The sequence below is a fragment of the Canis lupus genome, chromosome 7 (assembly GCF_011100685.1).
Source record: "Canis lupus familiaris isolate Mischka breed German Shepherd chromosome 7, alternate assembly UU_Cfam_GSD_1.0, whole genome shotgun sequence".
Taxonomy (NCBI): domain Eukaryota; kingdom Metazoa; phylum Chordata; class Mammalia; order Carnivora; family Canidae; genus Canis; species Canis lupus.
This window is the reverse complement of record NC_049228.1, coordinates 26,739,745-26,762,465: the sequence shown is the minus strand read 5'-3', so window position 1 is coordinate 26,762,465 and position 22,721 is coordinate 26,739,745. Positions and strand designations below refer to the sequence as shown.

Here is a 22,721-nt window from a genome sequence, read left to right as displayed (position 1 = left end):
CCCTCTTAGTTTATTTTTAAAAATTCAAGTATAATTAGCATACAGTGTTAAATTCTTTAAAAAAATTCCTTTCAAGTGTATAGTATAATGATTCAACAATTCTATATATTTCTCATTGCTCATCAAGATAAGTACCCTTAATCCCTTTTATCTATTTCACTCATCCCCCACCAACCTCCCCTCTGGCAACCACCAGTTGGTTCTCTGTATTTAAGAATGTTTTATTGTCTCTTTTATCTTTGTTCATTTGTTTTGTTTCTTAATTCCACATATGAGTGAAATCATTTAGTACTTGTCTTTCTCTGATTTATTTCAGTTAGAATAATAACTTTTGAGGTCCATCTGTGTTGTTGCAAATGGCAAGATTTCATTCTTTTTAAAGGCTGAGTAATAATCCATAGTGTGTGTGTGTGTGTGTGTGTGTGTGTGTGTGTACATATACTAAATCTTTAGCCATACATCTATAGATGGACACATGGGTTGCTTGCATATCTTGGCTATTGTAAATAATGCTGAAATAAACATAAAAGTGCATATATCCTTTAAATTGTTTTCATTTTTGTTGGGTAAATACCCTTTAATGGGATTACTGGATCATATGGTAATTCTATTTTAAATTTTTTGAGGAACTTCCATACTGTTTTCCTCAGCGGCTGCACCAGGTTACATTCCCACCAGCAGTGCATGAGGTTTCCTTTTTCTTTTCATCTTTGCCAACACTTGTTATTTCTTCTGTTTTTTATTTTATCCATTCTGACAGGTGTGGGTGATATCATATTGTGGTTTTGATTAGCATTTCCCTGATGATTAGTTATTTTGAAAATCTTTTTATGTGTCCTTTGGCTATCTCTATATCTTCTTTGGAAAAATGTCTAATCAGGTCTTCTGCCCTTTTAAAAATTGGATTATTTGGTTTTTGGGTGTTGAGTTGTATAAGTTCCTTTATATATTTTGTATATGTACCTATAATTGAATATATCATTTGCAATATGTCCTCCTATTCAGTAGTTTTTCTTTTCATTTGTTGATGATTTCCTTTGCTCTGCAGAAGCTTTTTATTTTGGCATAGTCCCAATAGTTTAATTTTGCCTTTGTGTCCCTTGCCAAAGGAGACATATCTAGAAAATATGTTTCTATGGTAGATGTCAAAGAAATTAGCACCTATGTTTTTTTTCTAGGAATTATATGGTTTCAAGTCTCACAGTTAGGTATTTAAACCATTTTGAGTTTATTTTTGTGTATGATGTAAGAAAGTGATCCAGTTTCATTCTTTTGCCTGCAGCTGTCTAGTTTTCCCAATGCTATTTGTCAAAGAAACTATCTTTTTCCCATTGTAAATTCTTGTCTCCTTTGTTATAGATCAGTTAACCATAAAAACATAGGTTTATTTCTGGCCTCTCTTTTCTGTTCCAGTGATATATGTGTCTGTTTTTGTGCCTGTCTCATACTGTTTTGATGATTACAACTTTGTAGTGTATCTTAAGACCTAGGATTGTGACACTTTCATCTTTCTTTCTCTTTCTCAAGATTGCTTTGGCTATTTGGAGTCTTTTGTTATTTCATACAAGTGTTAGTAATATTTGTTCTAGTTATGTGAAAAATGCTGCTGATATTTTGATAGGGATTGCATGAAATGTGTAGATTACTTTGGGTAGTATGGACATTTAAACAATATTGGTTCTTCTGATCCATGAGCATCACTGTGGTTAAGTTTATTACTATATTTGAGAGCAGGGGGTAAGGGCAGATGGAGAGAAAGAATCATGCACAGGCTCCATGCCCAGCACAGAGCCTGATACAGGCCTCCATCCCATGACCCTGAACTTATGACCTGAACTGAAATCAAGGGTCAGATGCTTAACCAACTTGAGCCATCTAGGCACCTCCAGTATTTTATTCTTTTTGGTTCAATTGTAAATGATGTAAATTGTAAATGTTTTCTTAATTTCTCTTTTTTGCCATTTCATTATTAGTGTATAGAAACACAACAAATTTTCACATATTAACTTTTTATCCCAAGTCTATTGAATTTGTGTATTAGTTCTAGTAGTTTTTTTGTGGATTCTTTAAGGTTTTCTATATATAGTATCATGTCATCTGCCAATAATGACAGCTTTACTTCCTCCTTACCAATCTGGATGGCTTTTACTTCCTTTTCTTGTCTGATTGCTGTGGTTCAAACTTCCAGTACTATGTTGAACAAAAGTGATGAGAGTGGACATCCTGATCTTGTTCCTGCTTTTAGAGGAGGAGCTCTTGGTTTTTCACCATTGACTATAATGTTAGCTGTGTGTTTTTCATATTAGGACTTTATTACGTTGAGGTATATTCCCTCTAAACCTACCTTGTTGAGAGGTTTTTTATTATGAATGGATGTTGTAGTTTGTCAGATGCTTTTTCTGCATCTAGTGAGGTGATTATACGGTTTATCTCTTTTCTCTTGTCAATGTGATGTAGCACGTCGAATGATTTGTGAATACTGAACTACCTTTGCATCCCTGAAATAGATAAATCCTGCTTCATCATGGTGAATGATTTTTTTAAATGTATTGTTGGATTTGATTTGCTAATATTTTTTTGAGGATTTCTGCATCTATGTTCATCAAAGATATTGGCCTGTAGTATTCTTTTTTGTAGTATTTTTATCTGGTTTTAGTATCAGGATAATGCTGGCCTCAGAATAAATTTGGATGCTTTCCTTCCTCCTCTATTATTTGGAATATTTTGAGAAGAATAGGTATTAATTCTACTTTAAATGTTTGGTAGAATTCACCTGTGAAGCCATCTGGTCTTGGACTTTTGTTTTTTGGGAGGAGGGGGTTTTGTTTTTGTTTTTGTTTTAATTACTGATTTGATTTCACTGCTGGTAATGAGTCTGTTCAAATTTTGTTTCTTTCTAATTCAATTTTGGAAGGTTGTACAGATTGTTGGCATTTAGTTTTCCATAATAGTCTCTTAGAATCTTTTCTATTTCTGTGGTGTGGGCTATTATTTTTCATTTCTGATTTTATTTATTTGAGATCTCTCCCTTTTCCTAATGAGTCTAACTAAAGGTTTATCCATTTTGTTGATTTTTTCAAGGAACCAACTTTTGGCTTCATTAATCTGTTTTATTGTTCTTTTAGTCTCGATTTCATTTTTTTCTGCTCTAGTTTTTTATTATTTTCTTCCGTCTATGGGCATTAGGCTCTGTTTTCCTTTTTTAGCTCCTATAGGTATAAGGTTAAGTTGCTTATTTGAATTTTTTTTTTTTGCTTCTTGAGGTAAGCCTGCTTTGCTATAATCGTCCCTCTTTGAACAGCTTATGTTGCATCCCCAATATTTTGGACCACTGTGTTTTCATTTTCATTTCTCTCCATGTATTTTTTAATTTCCTCTTTGATTTCTTGGTTGACACATTCATTGTTTAGTAGCATGTTATTTAGCCTCCGTCTATTTCTGTTATTCTGTTATTTCTTTTCAGCACTTTTTTTGGGTGTGATTGACTTCTAGTTTCATACGATTGTGGTCAGAAAAGATCCATGATATGATTTCAATATTTTTTAATTTGTTGAACCTTGTTTTGTGGCCTAATATGTGATCTATTCTGGAGAATGTGTCATGTAGACTTGAATGTATTCCAGTGTTTTTGGATAGAATGTTCAAATTTATCTGTTAGACCCATTTATTTTTTTTTAAGATTTTATTTATTCATGAGAGACACAGAAAGAGAGACAGGCAAAGACACAGAGGGAGAAGCAGGCTCCATGCAGGGAGCCTGATGTGGGACTTGATCCTGGGACTCCAGGATCATGCCCTAGGCCAAAGGCAGGTGCTAAACTGCTGAGCCACCCAGGGATCCCTAGATCCATTTAGTTTAATGTGTCACTCAAAGATTCTATTTCTTTGTTAATATTCTGCCTGGAGCATCTATCCACTGATGTGAGTGGGGTGTTAAAGTTCCCTACTATTGTATTACTGTCAGTTTCTTCCTGAATGTCTGTTAATAGTTGCTTTATGTATTTAGTTCTTATGTTGGGTCTACAAATATTTACAACTGTTATATCCTCTTGTTGGATTTTTGCCTTTATCATTATGTAGTGTCCTTCTTTGTCTCTTATTTACAGTCTTTATTTTAAAGTCTATTTTGTCTGATAAAAATACTGCTATCCTATCTTTCTTTTTGCTTCCATTTACATGGTATATGCTTTTTCCATCCCTTCACTTTCAATTTACTTGTGCCTTTAGGTCTGAAATAAGTTTCTTATAGGTAGCCCATAGATGGGTCTTGCTTTTTTTTTTTTTTTTTAAATCCATCGGTCACACAATGTCTTTTGATTGGAGCATTTAGTCCATTTATATTCAAACTAATTATTGATTAGTATGTACTAATTGCCATTTTGTTACTTGTTTTCTGGTTGTTTTTGTAGTTCTCTGTTCCTTACTTCTTTTGCTCTCTTCCCTTGTGGTTTGATGGCTTTCTTTAGTGATATGCTTAGATTGCTTTCTCTTTATTTTTTGCATATGTATTATAGGTTTCTAATTTGCATCTGCCCTTACACTCATATATAACATCTTATGCATAAAGCAGTCTAAATTAAGTTGATGGTCACTTAAGTTTGAACTCATTCTAAAAGCACTAGTTTTCCTCCCCCTCCCATGTTTTATGTATATGATGTCATACTTTATCTCCTCTTATTTCATGAATCTCTTGACTGATTTTTTATAGATCTGATTTTACTGCCTTTGTGCTTTAACCTCCAACCTTGTTTTATGAGTGATTAATCTAATACTTTTATTATGTTTATATTTAACTGTGAAATTTTTTTCCTTTCACAATTTTCTTACTCCTGAGTATGGCCTTTTCTTTCCATTCAAGGGATTCCCTTTAATGTTTCTTGTAAGTCTGGTTTATTTGTGATGAACTCCTTTAACTTTTGTTGTCTGGGAAATTCTTTATCTCTCCTTCTATTCTGAATGATAGCCATACTGAGTAAAGTATGTTTGGTTGTAGTTTTTTTTTCTTTTCAGTACTTTGAATATATCATGCCACTCTCTTCTGGCTTGCAAAGTTTCTGCTGAAAAAAATCAGCTGAGCCTTACCGGGTTTCCCTTGTATGTAAATGTTTTCTTGGGGCAGCCCAGGTAGCTCAGTGGTTTAGTGCCGCCTTCAGCCCTGGGCCTGATCCTGGAGACCCAGGATCGAGTCCCATGTTGGGCTCCCTGCATGGAGCCTGCTTCTCCCTCTGCCTGTGTCTCTGCCTCTCTCTTTCTCTATGTCTCTCATGAATGAATAAATAAAATCTTTAAAAAAAATGTTTTCTTTTCTCTTGCTGCTTTTAAACTTCTCTCTTTATCACTATTTTTTGCCATTTTAATTATTATGTGTCTTGAGGTGGACCTTCTTGGGTTGATTTTTATTGGAGGCTCTCTGTGCCTCCTGAAATCAGATACCTGTTTCCCTTCATAGATTAGGGAAGTTTAGAGCTATTAATTTTTAAAATAAATTTTCTCCTTCCTTTCTCTTTTCTCTTTCTGGGATCCCAAAATGCAAATATTATTATGCTTAATGAGTTCCCTTAACCTATTCTCATTTTTTATTATTCTTTTTTTTTTCTGTTCATTTTAGTTTCTTTCCAGTACTCTGTCTTCCAGCTTGCTGATCCATTCTTCTGCCTCCTCAACTGTACTTTTGATTCCTTTAGTGTATTTTTTATTTCATTTATTGAGTTCTTCATCTGATTGGTTCTTTTTTATATCTTCTATCTTTTTGTTGAAGGTCTCACTAGATCCTCCATTTTTTTTCTCAAGTCCAGTAGGTGTAATTACTTTGATTTTTTTTTTTTTTTAATCAGGCATATTCTTGTCTTTGTTTCATTTAGCTCTGTTCCTGGTGATTTTGTCCTGTTCTTTCATTTGTGACGTATTCCTCTGTCTCCTCATTTTGTCTGTGTTTCTATGTATTAGGAAAAGCAGTTATGTCTCCTGGATCTTGAAAGTAGTAGTTTTATGAGGTAGAAGCCTGTGGTGCCCTGTAGCACAACGTCTTCTGTTCAGCAGAACCAGGCACTCCAGAGGTGTCTCCTGTGTGGGTTTCATGTGCCCTAATATTGTGGCAGCCTTCTTTGCCTTCAGTCCAGTCAACTGCAATGGCTCACTTTACCTGTTGTGGGCAAGATTTGGTCCCTGTGCTGTTAAGGGGCCAGCCAGGGGTGCCTGTGGACTTGTAGTTGGGTGATGGGGCAGTCAGACCAGAGGCCTGTCCTCTCAGCCTGTTTGTTAGGGTTGCAAAGTGACCCCAAACTGCAGGGCTTTCTCTCTGTGCTGCCTCCCTGGAGGTTTTTATTGGTGGGTGGGGCTGGCAGTTAGACAAAGACCCCTTCCCCCATACCATTGGGACTGCAAATGTACTGATCAGCAGGGCACTCTCTACACTGTCAGTTGTAAGGCCAGGCTGCTAGGGCTGCAGTGGAGTTGGAGTGTGGTTATCTTCGTCTCTCACCAGGACAGGAGTCACTTTGGAGTGGTGCCAGTCCCTGTTGGGGCTGCTTGCAGGATGAGATGCAGTAGGAGCCACTTTGGGAGGACTCCTACAGAGTGGAGGGTTTTGGATGGGGTGAATTCACAAGAGAATGCAGGGGTGGGGTGCACAGTGTCAGCAAGGTAGGTGGAGCGTATTGGTTTCCAAGATGTCTGATCAAGATGTCAAGATCTAGGCTTGGGGTAGGGGTAGGCAGGTAGGAAGAAATGGCATTTTATAGCTCTTTTGTTCTTGGAGAACTCTCCTAAAGATCTCTGCCCCTCTAGCATGCATTCTGAAATTAGTAAATAAATCTCCTTCCCATAACCCCTTGTGCCTTTTCAAACTGCTGCTTCTATGCTGTATCTAGGTGGGATTGTTTGTTGTACTGTCTCATTAGGGGCAGGGATTCAGATTCTTATCTCTCTCCATAGCTCCCAGACTTGAGTCTGCCAATTTTTTAAGTTCCAGAGTTAAGTCTCACTGGTTGTAAAAAAACAAAACAAAACAAACAAACAAAAAAACAACAAAAAAACAAAAACAAAAAAACCCAAAAAACTCACAAAGTTAAGTTCCAAGGGTTTGCAAAGCCAGCTGTTATGGGGACTTATATTCCTCCTGTAGATCCCCTGTGCCTGGGATCCTTGGTATAAGGTCTTCTCTGTGCTTATGGAGTCCTTCGCATTTTTGCTTAGTCTCACCAGGAGTCTGGCTCCCCATGGCATCTTTGCCCCCTACATTTTTTGATGTGACGTCCTCTCTCTGATGAACTGTGGAAAGTCTATTCTGCCAGTCTTTGGGTTATTCTCTGCTGTGGTTGCACTGATGTGGCTGTTATCCAGGTGTGTTCCTTGGACCAAGTGAACTTGGGATCCTCCTACTCTGCTGTTTTCCCAGGAGTCCTCCCATTTTTAAATAAATATTTTGAAATGTTTTTAGTTCAATCATCACAGCATACATAAAAATTATTATAAAGAATGTTTTATAACTAGACAGTTTATTTTTTATTGTGTTGCTTATGTAGTAACTTCAAGTACTATATACATCTTTAATAAGTATCTTTGTCTTTATGGAGCCAGTTGCTGTGAAAAGATTATTCTTTAGGTCAAAAGTAAAGTTAATTTAGGATTTGGGCTTTTTAAAAAAAGATTTATTGATGATTTATTTGAGAAAGAGAGAGAGAGAACATAAGCAGGAGGGGCAGAGGGAGTGGGAGAGAGAGAATCTGAAGCAAACTCTGTGATAAGCACCGAGCCCAACACAGGGCTTGATCTCACAACCCTGAAATCATGATCTGAGCTGAAACCAAGAGTCAGATGCTCAACCAACTGTGCCACCCAGGCACCCCATTTTTTAACACTAATACTGGATATTGGCTTATAAAATATATCTCTTTTTACTCCTACATATTCTTAGAATATGGTAGATCCTAAATATGATTATTTAGTAGATAAAGGTTCTGTCAGTGGAAAATCTCTTTATCTACTGTGTAGGTCATAAGCTTCTGAGAATAACTTTGCATCTCAAGTAATCTTGGATCTAAGGGGAACCTAAGAAATTAGTCTAATCCCTCACCCCTTGTCTCTGTCTGCACACATACACTCACTTTTAGATATGACACTGTGCTCTGTATGGCCATATTCTTTGCACAGAGAATTATCAACAGTCTCTAACTTTTGCTTTATGTTCTATTTTTCTCCTATGTGATTTTAAGGGGAATCTACACATAATTCAAGGGTCCCCTATAGTTTGCTTTAAACACCTGTGGGTCTATTATAGTTTGAAATTATCACCATTAGTAAGTGATTTATTTAAAAACATTTCCTCTTAAGAAAATCCTGAACAATTATGGTACTTGGAAATGTTGACCATAGCTGTGAAGGTGGCATGGTCACACTACAGTAGTAGCTGGTCCCAGCTCTTCCCTGAAGGGGCGGATCCTTCAGGCCCCAGAGGAAAAAAGCATGGCCAAGATCTGAAGCCTCAGAAGAGAAATACTTTAGATGCACTCCATGCTTCGAGGCGTTGTGGGCAGCGAGAGGGCAGTGGGCACATCGACCCCTGGCCACAGCCTGACACAAACTTTATTGTATTTACAACCTCACCACAAAAACCCAAATAATATAGATTTGGATTATGTAGAGAAATGGTTGGAGAGAGATGAATTTCATAGTGACTAAGAGAAGCAAGCATTTAACTAAAAACTAGGAAAATAACAAACAGGAAAGAAGGTCAGACCCTGATATTAGCAAATTGAAAAGCAAAACAAAAAATACACATAAAATGTCTTTAGTAATCAAATACTGTGTGCCCTTTTACCACTCATGCCTTCCTCAACCTCATTTGAATGTAGTATATGTTTCTTCCTGAGAGTGAAGAGAAGCAGCTTAAATACATCACAGTAGATTATAGGAGATTGCTATTTTGAACAGCTGTTCTAAATGTGTGATTTGTGATCTGCTACTGAACCACAATATCCCATCACTTTAAATGGCTGATTAATGACTTTAATCTACATTTTCTCTATTTTAAACTATTTCATCACTAAAACAGCTTCTAAAAACTATTAAACAACTAATGAGAGGGTCTGCTTTTCAGAATTACCACAATGACTTGTGATTTCTTGTATCAATAAGTGTTTACTCAAAGAAAGCCTTCATTCTTTTGAGATATAGAATAACATAGCACATAAATATCTGGGCTCTGGAGTTAAATTTTTGGGGTCATATCTAGCTCTTAATCCCTCTATGCTCATGTTGTAATGATACCAATCTCATTGGACTTCTTATTCAACAGATGCTTGTTGAAGCCAACTGGGTGCCACATAGTTTCTAGGCACTGGGGGCATGGAACAGACAAACCCTTTGCTCACAAGAGCTTATGTTGTAATGGAAGAAGACAGAAAATAATACACACAAAAATCAGTAAACTATATAGTATGTTTGAAGGCATAAAGTGCTATGGAGAAAAATAGAACAGTATAAAGAGGATGAGACTACTGGAAGGGAGGGATGCAATTTTGAATAGGGTCATCATGGTAGGTCTCATTGAAAAGATAAATTTGAAAAAAGACTTCAAAGAGGTGATGCTGAGAGCCATGCTGATGTATGGAGGATGCATATTCTAGACAAAGGGAATAGGTAGCATAAAGGTTTTGAGGTGGGAGCATGCTTGGCAGGTCCAAAAAAAAGAAAGGAGTCTGTGTGGCTGGACCTCTTCCATGAACAAGTTGGGGAGAGTAGATGGTTTAAAGAGGCAGAGGGTGGGAGGTCAGTTGAGTAGGGCCTATGGACCATGGTAAGGACTTTCACCCTGGGTAGAATAGTATTGCATAATAGTATAGAATGTTTTGAGCAGAATGGCAGAAAGCCCCTTTTTTTTAAAAAAAGGATCACTTTGGCCTCTGTGTTAAGGATTGATGTTTGGGGGACAAGTGTGGAAGCAGAGACCAAAATAGGTGATCAAAACAATAAGATAACCATGGCTTGGACTAATGTGGTAACAATTGGGAGTGGTAAAAAGATGTTGAATTTTATTTAATTAAGTAAATTAATTAATTTTTAAAAGATTTTACTTTTAAGTAAAAGTAAAGCCATCATGGGACTTGAATCTATAATCTCAAGATCAAGAGTCGGCATGCTCCACCAACTGAGCCAGCCAGGTGCCCCAAAATGTTGAATTTTAAATAAATTTTACTTTATTTTAAACATTTATTTATTTATTTATTTATTTATTTATTTATTTGAGAGAGAAAATAGGAGTATTAGTGGGGCAAAGGTAGAGAGAGAATCTCCAGCAGACTTCCCATTGAGCATGGAGCCCAGTGTGGAGCTTGATCTAATGATCCCGAGATCATGACCTTAGCTGAAACCAAGAGTTGGACGCTTAACCAACCAAGACACCAGTCACCTGAATTTTGAATACATTTAAAAAAGTAGAGTCAATAGCATTTGGTCATGATTGGATATGGAGTGTGAGAGAAAACGAGGATTTTGGCTTAAGCACTTGGAAATATGGAATTGCCCCTGAGGAGGGGAAAACTGTGGTGGAGCAGGTTTTAGGAAGGAGATCACAAGTTCAGTTTTGGCCTATTACATTTGAGATGCCCATTAGACATCCAAGTGGAGAGGGTGAATTGTCCAAAACATTTATGAGTCTGGAGTTAGGGGATATAGGTCCAAGCTGGAGATCACTATGGGAACTGTCAGAATGTTGTGGAATTCAAAGCAGTGAGACTGGATAATAGCACGAGTTTGGGATCTGGAATCAGATGACTTGATACCACCACTTATTAGCTGAGGAACTTTGGGAAAGCCACTTTGCTTCTCTGTGACTCATTCTCTCCTCCTATAAAATGAGAAGAATAATAGTAACTACTTCATGGAGTTAAAATAAAAATTTAAATCCAAGTCACTAATACCTGTAAAACACTTAGAACATAACATACTCAATGAATGTGAACCGTTCATTTTCACTGCAGCTATTCTGTATACCTCCTAGAATACCCGAAGTCCTTGCACAGACTCATGTGATTAATGTGGCAATACAACTTTTTATCCTGTGATTTATGTTTATGGTTTGGTGTGGTTAATTGGTACTAATTCCCCTGAGCTGGTCTTGCTTCCAGACTTAAACTGGCCTGGATTTTTGGTATTTGCTCTGCCTGAGTTGTTGATACATTTTGAAAACCTGTATATATTTTAATATGTGTTACTTGTTCCAAAAAAAATCTCATGAGTTTCTTCAGCGATGGTCTCCTTTGCTTTTCTCAGCGCTCAACAGAGGAGCAGTCAGGTTCACAAGAAAAACACAATTGGAAATCAGGTAGGAATTTTTAGAATAATCAGTGCATGCCTGCCCCAGAGAATTGGAACTCAGTCGCTTGATTATTTTTTAATGCAAAATAATCGTGTGCAAACTTTGCTGAAAATGCAGCTTTTTGTTTTGTTTTTGCTTGTAAGGTTTTTGGAGTGTGTTGCATTTTATTTATTTATTTATTTTTGCTATTTTATGCACTTTATGATTTATTTTAGATAACTTTTCTGCTATTTGCTCTGCTTTTCACAATTGACTCTTTGTGTCCTACTTTGCTTGCTTATGTTACCCCTAAATTTGATTTAACATCAAATCTGTGAGTCAGTTCAAGGTTGAAATACGGTGAGTAGTTGCATGAGCTTCTGGTGCTGCTGACTAGTTCACACATTTGCACAGCTTGGTAACAGTGAAGGGACAGCTCATAAAGATGGCAGTTGTTGGATTGAATCTCTGCCACAAAAAATTCCTGTTGGTTAATGAAGATGTTAATTCCTAAGAAGATCTGATCTTTTAGGTTTTTGTGTTTTGGGCTGACCCGCTGTCTCTAACTAATAGCGCTCTGCAGAGATTGCATTAACTCTGACAGTTTGCTGTTTCTTTTATGTTTTATGTGATAATGAATATTTGTATTGTTATTTCTTTTCAAGTCAAAACAATGATGATTTTACGTTTTTTTAAATTCAGAGGTACAATTATTGAACAAATTGAAACCTCTGCTCTAGAATTTTTTCCATTGTTTTGAAAGGAGAAGAGGTAATAACAGACTTTATTTTAAAAACTTTTTTCTGAACTAAAGCATATAATTCTTTGCTATTTCAGGGAACCAATCTTCCGCCTTCAAGGCAAATTGTACGAGCTAAGTTCTGTAAGCTTTACTGTTGCTTTTTCATTTAGCTTCCCAAGGGCACAGTTTGTCTTTAACTGATTAACTCAACTAGCGCTTGCTACTAATTTTTTTAAACTTAGGTTGTCTTGTCCGTAACACTGTATCATTGAAATAAAAATCCTCTTAAGAGGGTTCATCCCTTCACTGCTAATAACTTGCTGTGATTGAAAGGTATGAACTAGTTAACTCTAAAATGCTATAATAATAAACCCTTAACATTGTGGGTGCTTTGATATTTCTCTAATTTTAATGGGCCTTAAAATAATTAAAATCATTAATGATCTTCATCTCTGTCTCTTTGTGCTATGTTGTTATGAGGCATAAGCCTTTCTCTACAACTTGTATAATCATATTTCCAATAAATGTAGTTGGTGCTTCTAAAAGGTGGGTGAATATTAAACATCTGATTTTGTTGTATATGTTGATAAGCCTACTCAATTATATGTATTCATTAAAAAATAAAACAAAACCAAAATCACATCGATTGTTATCTTATATGCCTTTAAAGTTGAATCTTTTAAAACCAGATATCCTATCTTCATTTTATGGAAGTGTAGAGATACTATAAAATTACTGGCATAGGCATTAAACAACAACAACATTACGCTCCCATTTGTACCACAGATGAAGCAGCCCTAAAGTCTTTTTTCATTTGTGCTCAAGTTGAGAATGAGATTGGAGCCTGGGCCAATTATTTGCCCCTGACGTTTTGGAAGAAAGACTTTGGAACTAGACATTACTGGGTTCAAATTCTGCTCTGTCACTTAGTAGCACTGGGACCTGGGACAAACTGAACCTGAGTTGTATGATGAAAAGAATAGAAAAGAAGAATAAAAAATATATCTGTAGGATGATTGTGAGAATTAGAAGTAATTTCCATAAAGAGGTTTGCATCTGGGTACTGGATGTGTGCCCTGCAAACAGTATTTCCCTTGCTTTCAGCAGGCAGGTGCTGTTCTTGAAACTTTCGGAATAAAAATATAAAAATGTAAGAAAATTACAAAAGTTATCAAATGAGAACAATGAAACGTTTGGGGAAATTAGAAGCTTTGGCAAATTATTCTGAAGATTGCAATGCCCAGATTAAGGCTTGATGTGTCATGGATTTATACATAAAACTTTCTTCATGATCGGAAGCTCTAGCTCATAGAAGTTTATATTTATTGGAAAAGCAATAGTATAGTGGCATGAATGCATATTTTAAAACCAATCTGAAAGGAAATTCAGAACAGTTTTCGATTATATATTGCTTCCAAATGCTGAAATAATGCTAATTGTGTTTCTGTGACTTTACTTTCATTGAGTACTTCAAAGCCCACACAGTATGGAAGTCTTTAATTCAAGATAATAGAATTGGGTGAGTCTTATAACAGAATATAGATCCCTACCCAAAACACTTGGGGCCAGCTGTGCCATTAATGTCAGAATTTTTTGGATTTTAGAAGAAAAGTATATTTTTTGGATTTTAGAAGAAAAGTATATTTTTGAATTTTAGAAGAAAAATATATTGCATATATCCTATATTACCCAATATTCATGTGGGGTCAAGAGTCAGCACCCTTTAATTAAACACGTTATGTTTCTTCATTAAAGCAAATGAACAATCATCACACTAAGTGGATTAAATGAGAGATAAACATTTTCATATCAGGTTATATTTTGCTGCTAAATTTTTGTTTTGTTTTGTTTATTTGTTTTACTTTTCTATTTTAAATGTTTTTAGAGAAGGAAAGAGAGAGAGAGAGAGAGAGAGAGAGAGAGAGAGGCAGGGGAGGGGCAGATCAGAGGGAGAAAGAGAATCTTAAGCAAGCTCCAGGCCCAGTGCAGAGCACAACACAGGGCTTGATCTCACCACTCTGAGATCATGACCTGAGCTGAAATCAGGAGTTGCTGCTTAACTGACTGAGCCACCTAGGTGCCCCTATTTGTTTTAAACAAAAACCTTTTGGACACCTGGGTGGCTCGGTGGTTGAATGTCTGCCTTCAGCTCAGGTTGTGATCCCGGGGTCCTGGGATCGAGTCCTGCATCAGGCTCCCTGTGGGGAGCCTGCTTCTCCCTCTGCCTATGTCTCTGCCTGTCTCTATGTGTCTCTCATGAATAAATAAATAAAATCTTTAAAAAATTTTTAAAACCCCCCAAACCTTTTACTTTGCAAGTAAGGGGTTATGAACCTAAATATCTTATATTCCAGGATCAAGTTCTGTAATTACAGGCAGTACAGTATATTTTAGAAAATCTTTTATTACTTTTTGCTACTTAGCAGAAACGAACCATACCTATTTGAAATCATTTTCTTTACGAATCTGAATGTCTGAGGTTGGTTTGAAGTTTTTGCCGATTAAGAAGCTCAAAGCCAGGGACCCTTGGAGCCCAGACTGTTAACTGATGCTGCTTTTTATGGTTGGTGGGGCTGAAATACCCTGTGCTATGATGGTTCATCCATTGTGATATTCCCTTTGGGCTCCTGGTTATAAAAGATCCTGCTGTACAGAGTCTGCTCTGAAATATTTTAGAAGGATTTAAGGAAAGCAAAACCCCTCTTTAAAGACTATCTTGTTCATTTATGGCTGCCCAGAAATTTGTTGGCTTGAAATTTCCACAAGTTGATGTCAACATTTATACAAAAAAATGTGAGCACACGATTAGCTTAAAGTTACACTGCCCGATAATTTAAATGCAACCTTAATTCATCCCTTCACTCATCAGTTAAGTATTCAAAACCTAAGAGTATAAAAAACTGTGGTAGATGTTTAGAACTGAAAGATGAATAATTCATGGGTCCTATCCTCAGGGACCTCACAGCCCATGGGGGATGATGGTAAGTAAACAAACTGAAGTCTACCTCTTTTTTTTTTTTCAAGGCAACTTTCTTCTGGTCCTTCAGGTCACATTGAAATGTCACTTCGGGAATATACTGGCCCTGACCATTAGATCTAAAATCACCTTCCCTCTCTTGTGTCTTGACATTATTATCTTCTTATGTTGTTAATTATTTTTTCATCTTCCTTCACTAGGGCCTCAGCTCTACTGAAGCTTTTTTTTTTTTTTTTTTTTTTTTTTTTTTTTTTTTTTTTGTGATGCTGAAAGCCATGGAGTATCATTGTAAGGTTTCAAGTACAATCATAAATTTTAGCAAGATGAGTCTGCCTGTATGTAAAAGGTTTTGAAGGGAGGACAAGGTTAGAAAAAGGAGATGAGTTAGGAGGCTGTTGCAGACAAGAGATTATGGTGATCTGGGCTTGGTGTTTGTGCTGGATTTGAGGAGAAGCTGATGCACTGAGGAGGATTTGTGATGAACTGGATGTTGGGGAGAGGACTTGTCATCATCAGCAATGCTGTTTAGATATCTGATTTAGGACAGGTGAGATAATGGTTCTCTCCATGGAGAAGGAATTATAGTGAGAAACTCAGATTTGGATTCAGTTAGTAAGGGTAGATATGTTGAATATGAGTTACTGTGGGAGAAGGAAGTAAAAGTGTCCAGAGAGTTGTTGGATAAAAGTGTCTAGAGTTGAGAAGAGACAGAGAACTATTTATCTCAAAGGTAGTAGGAAGCCATTGAACAGTTTTTAGGGAAGGGATATCATCTGATTTGTATGGTGGAAAGATGTGTGTCGGCCATATGGGATGATTTGGAGGAGTAAAACTAGAAATGTAGAAATTGGTGAAGATGTTTTTGAAATGATTCAGGTAAAATACAAATGTTGGTAGCAACTGGCATGTGGACAGGAAAGATCCAAAATACATTTAGAGGGTAGGAAGAGTTATAAATAGTTGTGGAATTGGGAGAAGGGAGTTCTCTTTCCAGGCAATGGCTCAGGACATACCCTGACAAAGGGAGTGCAGGGGAAGAAGAAGCAGATTTTAGGGGAAAAGGTGATGATTTCGGTTTCAGATACATTTTTTGGTGCCTATTGGAGATGTCAATAGGGTTAAATTTCAAGACTTGTCTGGACTGGAAATATGTTTTACAGCTCTCAGTGTATACGTGGTAGTTGAAATCATGGAAGTGGATGAAATTGCCTCCAGTGGATAAAAGCATGGAAGAAAATACAGGATTTAAAGGCTAATGGAGAAATAAAGAGTTGGGGCAGAATGAGAAACTGAGAAGGAATCTAAGGAGTAAAAGAGAGGTAGGCAGACTTGGAAAACGGTATGGTGAGAGCCAACAGAAGAGATCGGTTCAAGGAGCGGGGGGGCGGAATGACCAGTTAATATTGAATGTTTCCTAGAGATCAAGAATCATTGGGGAAGTTGTCAAAATAAGTGGACTGGTAGGAGGTCCTGTGAGGTGCTGGGGGTCACCTGAGTCATTACCAGTCCTTTTGGTCTTGTGAATGACTCTTCTACTCTATAGCTAAAAGGTAGCATTACTTTTGTACCTTTCAGCTAAAATAAAGCTGAGAAACCAGACAATGGAATTGAGCTGAGATGAGTTTTTTCCAGGGAGGCAGCAAATGTAGTCAAGGGAACAGAAGGGAAATTTTGAGAAGATAGGTTGAAATAAAGGATTGTATAATCTCATATGAATAGTTTTGATTGCTGTATTAGTTAGGAAACGTTAACCAAATATCAAACAATCCCAGAGTTTCAGTTCAATCCCAATTCCACCCCAGAGGTCAACTCCATAACTTAACAAACAACAATTTAATTCAGTGAAGGTCACTGAGGTGCTGGTGGTAGGAGGTGGGGGGCATCCCGCTTTACATGGTTGGCCATGGACTTTAGAATCCTCTTTATTCTTCCAGCAGATGGGGAAGAGGAATAAGCCTGAGTGAAGGAAGTTTTTAAGGACAAGCCTGAAAGTGTCACACATTTTTTGCATTTCCATTCCATTGATTGATCAGAAGTCAATCATTTGGCCTTGGGGAAACAGAAACAAACAAAGGCCTTGGCCTTGGGGAAATATAATCTGAACTTGTGCCCAGAATAAAAAAAAAGACAAAAGATGGACTGAGAATGGAAAGGAAATGAGCAAGCCAGAGGAATGAGCAAGCCAGAGGAATGAAGAGTTTACTGAAATTGGAGAAAGAGTGTACAGCAGTCCCCTTTTATCTGTGGGGGACCCACTCCAAGAGCCCTGATGAATGCCTGACATTATGTGTAGTACCAAACCCTACGTATATGTGTTTTTTCTATACATACCTGTGATGAAGTTTAATTTATAAATTAGGCACAGCAAGAGAATAACAATAAGTAATAAATTAGAATAATTATAGCAATATACCATAATAAAAGTTGTGTGAATGTGGTCTCTCTCGAAATATCTTACTATACTGTAGTCATCCTTCCTGTGATGATGTGGGATGATAAAATGCCTCTGTGATGAGAAGTGAGGTGAATGACACAGGCACCATGGTATAGCATGAGAAGGAGGCTCATCTGCTTCTGGGCTGCAGTTGACAGTGGATAACCAAAACCACAGAAAGCAAAACCTCAGATAAAAGGAAACTAACATACCAGGATGATGAGGAAAAGGTGGTAGGATTGGAGGGTGACGTCAGGGAGTGGGATGTTGTATCTCAAGGCTGGCAAGAGAATGCCCCTGGAAGTCACAGGGGTTATTAGAATAAGAAGGAGCAGATATTTGGAGAAGGAGAATGACAAGTGATAACTGTGGATATTGGTAGAATATTGTTTGTCCTCAGAAGCCATGGGCAGCTGAAGAGAAATGGGGATAAAATTTCTGAGATTTAAGGCCTAGGATATATTGAAGCCAGGAGGATTACATGGCTGATAATTCATTCCTTTAGTTATCAGAATCTAGGGCAGGAAGGCACAGCTGACATGCTCACTGGCCCAGACTGCATCGAACTGTAATTGTAAAATTAGGAAGAATTTTTCTTTAGGCAGTGAACAGAGCAGGTGCTTGCAGGAGCCTGAATATTAGAGTACCTCCTAGTCCTGGGCCTGTTTGTTTTGTTTTTCACCAATGTGCCTTCTATTGCTAACTTGAGATTGGAGTATGAAATTCAGCTTTCCCAAACTTACAGGTCTCCACATTATTTGGATTCCCAAATTTCTTGAATTGTTGGCTACAAGCAGAGAGGACCTTTCTCATCAAAACAGGTTTTTTTTTTCCTCCCTACCTTCTTGAAAGCTAGTCTCTTTTCTGTAGGACCCCCTACAGGTCTCAAAAGATTATCAACACACCCCAACATCCGGAAATTGTCCTACCAAGTTACCTAGTTATTCAGCCTCTGTAAGTACATGGTTTGGGACCAATATTAAAAGAGGTGAGAGTTTACTTGGCTAATTTATAACTGGTTAGGAAGTTTGCCAACTTCCTGGGCTACAGCAGAGGGCGCTGCCCATCCCTCTCTCTTCCCTGGTCAGTTTAGCTAATTCTACCTTTGGGATCTGACACTCAACTCCCATACTCACCTGACTTCCTGGTACTGTTACCTAGATGAGTATTCTTTCAGGTGTAAATTTCAGAAAGCTTAACTTACACGACCTTGGGGAAAAAAGTGAATTAATTAGTTTACATGTTTGAATATTTCGGAAATAAGGTACCCGTGGTTCAAACTGTTGGAATGAACCATGATGAACTGGCTGAACTCTTTCCTTTTTTACTTTTGCTTCTTTGCTGTTGGCTCTGCTCTTGGGCCTCAAAGGACTGCAGTATGACAGCTATCAGCCTCCAGGGGATTTCCTACTTTGTCCAGCAGAAATAAATGAATCTTCCTCCCAGAAGTTTCAGAAAGACTCCTGAAGTTCACTCTGATTGATCAGGTGTGGATCTGTGCTCATTCGTGGGCCAATCCCTGGTTCCACAGGATGAAGTGTACTGATTGGCTCGGGCCAGATCACACGACCTAAGGAGTAGGGCTGGGCTGGGCTCCTCTGACAACAGTCTGAACTATTGTTGAAAGAAGAGGGAGTAGACCCTGGAGGATGTGTATTAGAGATGATGGCTGCAGGTACTTGCTGAGCATTGTTTGTCTTCACAACAATTTCATTTGGATAATAGGATTCTTAGGTATATTTTCTTCTTAAAGAAATATAACATGGTTAATACCACATTATTAAAACCCTATGGTTTATTTACTGATTAATGGTTGTTTTTTTTTTTTTTTTCCCAGTTCATCCTCTGATTTTCTCTCCCCCTTCATTTTCCTCTTTCTTTCCAAAAAACATTTCTGTTGACTGTATTGAGAGGTAGTATAATGCAGTGGTTCTTCAGAGCTAGAACTCTGAAGCCACTGTGTGTGGCCAGGAGCAAATATTTAACTTCCTGTTCCTCAGGTTTCTAAATAAGGTGATAAAAAATAGTAACTGCTTTATGAGGTTTTTGTAAGTATTAAATGAGATAATACAAGTTAGGTACCTACAGCAGGGCTTGGCCGATAGTAAGCCCTATATAAAGTGCTTGTTATTATTATTGTTATTGCTGTATATTTGTATTATTTTGCTTGTCTTTAAGAAAGATAGTTAAGGGAGATCCTTGGATGGCTCAGAGGTTCGGCCCAGGGCGTGGTCTTGGAGTCCGGGAATCCAGTCCTACATCAGGCTCCCTGCATGGAGCCTGCCTCTCTCTCTGCCTATGTCTCTGCCTTTCTCTCTCGGTGTCTCTCATGAATAAATAAATAAAAAAAAAATCTTTAAAAAAAAAGAAAGAAAGATAGTTAAAATAATTGCTTTTATTTTCTAATTGAGCCTTCTCCTCCTTTGGAAATGGGAAGATTGCTACAAAGCAACAATGAATTCTGCATATCCATATGGTTTGTGGATTAATTTTTGAAGACAGCTTTCTGAGTGCAGAACAAGAAAGATACCCTCCGCCCCAATATTCTAATAAGCAGTTCAATGTATTTTTGAATATATATTATAAATTTTTAGAACCAGTTAGATTTCTTCATCAAGTTCTTTTAATTAAAAGTACTTTAAAAAACATTATTTGTAGGAAGAATTTAATTTTTGCTCTCTGTTGATCTTCAAGGTAGCCAGTTTTAATGAAAACCCTGTCAATGTTATACTGGTGTTTCAGTGCTTTTTTTTGTATTTTTAGAAGAAGTAACTTAATAATTAAAAATTATCAAAGATTTGTGGCAAGATACAATATATAGTTTTATATATACAATATATATTTTTACGACTATATGGTGCTTCTCTGTATTTATTATATATTATATAGATGCCCCTTATTATCAAAGAAATGTAAATGTAATTTTTATTAGATATAATAGATTGCATTTTAGGAAACATTTCTAAAATTGTGCAGTTCAAGCCAGTAGGAATCTAACTTGTCATGCCAATACATGCATATATCACAGCTGCTTTAGCATGTATCATGTATAATAAGATCTGTTGTGACTAGGTGTGTTTCTATCCTTTAAGGGAATACAGTGTTGTTTGTTGCCACTTAGTCTGTTATTTAAATTTTTAGGTGTATAAACTTATTCTGAGACTGCCCTTTTCTTTGGCGTATTAGTTTTCTAGGGCTGCTGTAGCAAAGTATCAGAAATCGAGTGACTTAAAACAAGAGAAATATATTCTCTCACAGTTCTGGAAGGCTAGAAGTCTGAAATCAAAGTGTCTTTAGGGTCATGTTCCCTGTGAAGGTTCTAGAAGTGAATCTTTCTTGCCTCTTCCTGGCGGCTGGCGGCTCCCGGCACTCCTTGGTTTGTGGCAGGCTGACTCCAGTTTGAGCATCATCTTATGGCTACTTACTCTCTGTATGTGTCTATTTCTGTGCCCCCTCCTCTTCTTCTAGGGATACCAGTCATTGGATTTGGAACCCACTCTAAATCATTATGGTTTCACCTTAACTAATTATATCTGCAAAGATCCTATTTCCAAATAAAGTCACATTCCGAGGTTCCAGATGGATGTGAATTTTGGGAGACAGTATTCAGCTCACTACACTTTGGCCCCTTACAAATTTTTTTCTTTTTCTTCTTTCTTTTTTTTTTAATGGCTTATTATAATAAGATTTTTACCTGGGATTTAGCTATACAGGATGCTGAACTTTAATCGTTTATTAAAGTAAGAATTTTATAATTGGACCATGGGAGCTTTAAAAGGCTATTTTCTTTATTATTCTGTTTTGAGAAAATAATACCTTGTGTACTACTCCTATCAGTTCTGTAGAAATCATGACAGTTAACACGGACTAGTTAACAGTGTTTCATGTATTTCACACGTTAGCTCATTAACTCCTCCCAACAACCCCCTGAGGTAGGTGCCCTGATCATCTCAGTTTTACAGATAAGCTGAGGCATGGAAAGGCCAAATAGCATGTCCAGACTTAGAGTTTCTAAATGACAGCATCATGATTCAAATCCAGGTGATTTGATTTTAGTTTTTGTTCCTTTAATTATAGTGTTTAGCCACTGCTTCTAACAGTTTAAATTGTAAATTGCATCAGGAATCTCAGTTTCCATTATAGCTGAAATCCATTCACTGTTAGTTTTATTTATACCTTAAATTTGTTATTAATCTAAAGGTGATCGATCCTGAATAGAATGAACTTAGATTTGTATACATTAATCTGATTGTGGTAGTCAGTTTGGGCTGCTGTAACAAAATACCGTAGACTGGGTGACTTAAACAGCAAAAATTTATTTTTCAAGTTATGGAGGTTAGAATTCTGAGGCCAAGGTGCCATTGTGGTTGAGTTTTTGGTGAGGGCTCTCTTTCTGGTTATGTTCTCACATGCCCTTCCTTGGTACATGAAGAGAGATGGTTCGATCCTGTGTCTCCTCCTCTTTTTTTAAATTATTTTTAAAAAGTAGGCTCCATACCCAAATGGGGCTTGATCTCATGGCCCTGAGATAAAGAATCATATGCTCTACCAACTGAGCCAGCCAGGCACCCTTTTCTTCCTCTTTTTATAAGGGTATTATTAATATCATCATGGGAGGACCACCCTTATGACCTTATCTTACCCTAATTACCTCCTAAGGCCCCACCTTCTAATACCATCCCATTAGAGGTTATGGTTTCAATATATATATTTGGGGGGAATACTAATGTTCACTTTATAGCACTGATTAAAAATGAAAAACTATAATAGCTGTTAGAATGTGTTTCCTTTTTTCCCCTCAATTCTAAGAAAATATCTCCAGAACTTAGAAGTAGTTTATAAATAAATTCAATGATTTTTATTTTAATAAAATAGACAATGGAATCTGTGAAAACCACACTGAGTGAAATGTATGGCCTGCTAATTTGTTCTGGATCTTTAAAAATCTAGACTTTTATTTGGAGTAGCATTTAATGTATGCCTCATAGGTTTTTTTCTAGAAAATATGCAGATGCCCTTACTGTATTCTTACAATTAAGTAAGAAGTTACAATTACAATTAAGTAATTAAGTTACATCTTAATTGAAGGTTTAGGGCTTAAAATAGTGAGGAGAAAAACCTATCTATTCAGAATTACCTTGAAAAATGCCTTCAGTGGGCAGAATGTAGCCTCACATTTCAGCTGTGGTCTTTTCTTGGGGACAGTAGAGGCATGATCTTGTTTCTCCAGGGCAAAGGGCACTTGGGCAAACTAAGGGCTTCTCCTCATTCC

At 37.0% G+C, this 22,721-nt stretch overlaps 1 protein-coding gene across 7 annotated transcripts in view; it reads left to right on the top strand.

Moving 5' to 3' along the window:
* DNM3 (dynamin 3) overlaps positions 1–22,721 on the top strand; it is a 547,820-nt gene that overhangs the window by 232,648 nt on the left and 292,451 nt on the right. For 5 of the 7 annotated variants that reach the window (XM_038542511.1, XM_038542508.1, XM_038542509.1 and 2 more), the window contains exons 13-14: positions 11,272–11,323; positions 12,134–12,163. In XM_038542511.1, the coding sequence (XP_038398439.1) occupies positions 11,272–11,323; positions 12,134–12,163 (82 nt within the window). The remainder of the gene's footprint in view (positions 1–11,271; positions 11,324–12,133; positions 12,164–22,721) is intronic. The other 2 variants (XM_038542513.1, XM_038542510.1) reach the window with 1 other exon arrangement.